This window comes from Anarrhichthys ocellatus, unplaced genomic scaffold (genome assembly GCF_004355925.1).
Source record: "Anarrhichthys ocellatus isolate YVR2014 unplaced genomic scaffold, GSC_Weel_1.0 scaffold61, whole genome shotgun sequence".
Taxonomy (NCBI): Eukaryota; Metazoa; Chordata; class Actinopteri; order Perciformes; family Anarhichadidae; genus Anarrhichthys; species Anarrhichthys ocellatus.
In genome coordinates this window covers 2,170,416-2,172,080 of record NW_022280091.1, presented here as the reverse complement: position 1 = coordinate 2,172,080, position 1,665 = coordinate 2,170,416, and the positions used below count along the sequence as shown (strand labels likewise).

General features: G+C 47.2%; 1 protein-coding gene across 1 annotated transcript in view; it reads left to right on the top strand.

The window, feature by feature from the left end:
- The window catches only part of LOC116396908 (thrombospondin type-1 domain-containing protein 4-like), a 5,233-nt gene extending 4,492 nt beyond the window's left edge, over nt 1-741 (top strand). The window contains exons 9-11 of the mRNA XM_031871897.1: nt 120-293; nt 415-594; nt 712-741. Coding sequence (XP_031727757.1) covers nt 120-293; nt 415-594; nt 712-741 — 384 coding nt within the window. The remainder of the gene's footprint in view (nt 1-119; nt 294-414; nt 595-711) is intronic.
- The last annotated feature ends 924 nt before the right edge of the window (nt 742-1,665 follow it).

Below are 1,665 nucleotides of genomic sequence, written 5' to 3'. Positions count from 1 at the left end.
GTGTGTGTGTGTGTGTGTGTGTGTGTGTGTGTGTGTGTGTGTGTGTGAGGGGGAGGAAGTGAAATCACATATGAAGTGGCCCTGATTTAGAGCGTATATGTGTGTGCGATATTCTTCAGTGCTCTGCGGAGTGTGGTCGGGGCAATCGAACCCGGACGGCACTGTGCCTGATGGATCACGTGACTGATCTCCCATTTGACAGCTGCGAAGGGGAACGCCCACCAGAGGCCACATCGTGCGAGTCAGGTCCCTGCCAGAACCACCTGGAGTGGTACACCGGACCCTGGGGTCAGGTAAATTGACACGCACACATTGACACACACACATTGACACACATACACAAACACCAAGACATCCATTTGAAGTTCACGTGTGTGTGTGTGTGTGTGTGTGTGTGTGTGTGTGTGTGTTAAGTGTTCGGCAGAGTGCGGGAACAGCACACAGACCCGGAGTGTGGTTTGCATTTTCAATAGCGACGGTCATGTGGAGGTTGCAGAGCGGGGGAAATGCTCCAGTCTCTCTCAGCCAATCACAGCTCAGCCGTGCAGACTGAAGCCATGCGGTGTCCAGTGGTATGTCACAGTGTGGAGCGCGGTAAGTGTCTTTCCACCGTGCAATGATTAACCCCTCATGTACTACCTACACTGTAACAAATTGCTGTAAAAATACAAGAAATTCTGAACAGTAATGTACTGTTCTTCGTAAATACAGTTGGATACAGTTAAATCCAGCAGAAGTTGAGGCCTTGGAAGAAAAAAAATATTACCAGCAGCTACTGTCCAATCTTGCAGTATACTACAGTATTTTTTCCTTTTTCAGTTGACTCTAAACCCGCCCATTACTCTTCAAAAGCACATTGCATCAAGTCTCTACTGCTTAGTTAGCACATAGTCAACCTAAAGAAAGTGAACAGAAAGCTTTAGATCAGTGATTCTTAACGATGGGGCCGTGGCCCACGATGGGGCCGCGAACGCCACCTAGAGGGCCGCAAAAAACTTTCAGTTTTGCACCTGTGGGCCGCGAGGGCCGCGGGACCGCATAGGTTATCAATATTACTGTTCTCCATGAGACGCTCAGTTACAATATAGCTTCCCACCACCTGGTGGGGGTAATGCGTCAGTCAGTTGTCAGTCAAGCCACAATAAGCAGAAGAAGACACTCAGCTAGCCGCTAGCCCAGGCATGAGCAAACTACGGTCGTTGGGCTTTTTAATCCGGCCCGTCAAATATTGGTACACAATTGTCGAAACTATAATAAAGACTAGAGCTGGGCAGTATACCGGTTAATTGCTGTCTGCTTTCAACAGGCAGCTAAATGTATTCTTTGCACAGCGGTCAGCGCTAGTTGTCTTGTATGTATTGAGAGGGAACCCTAGTCATGGTCATAACTTTATAACACAACAATTAACAACCCACAACTAATGCTCTTTAACAGAGAAAAACAGAACAGCACACAACAGTCTGTGACACATAAACAATTTGTAACACCAATAATTGTACATTTATAAAATTTCACCGCCGAACTGCATGCTGGGTACTGGCATGCTGCTTGCTAGCACAACAGTCTGCTAACAGCTGGGTCGCTCCAGTAACGTTACATTAAAGAACAGAACAGAGCGATGCAGGATGAACAAAGACAGACCAGAGCAGTGTTACATCAGTGTTA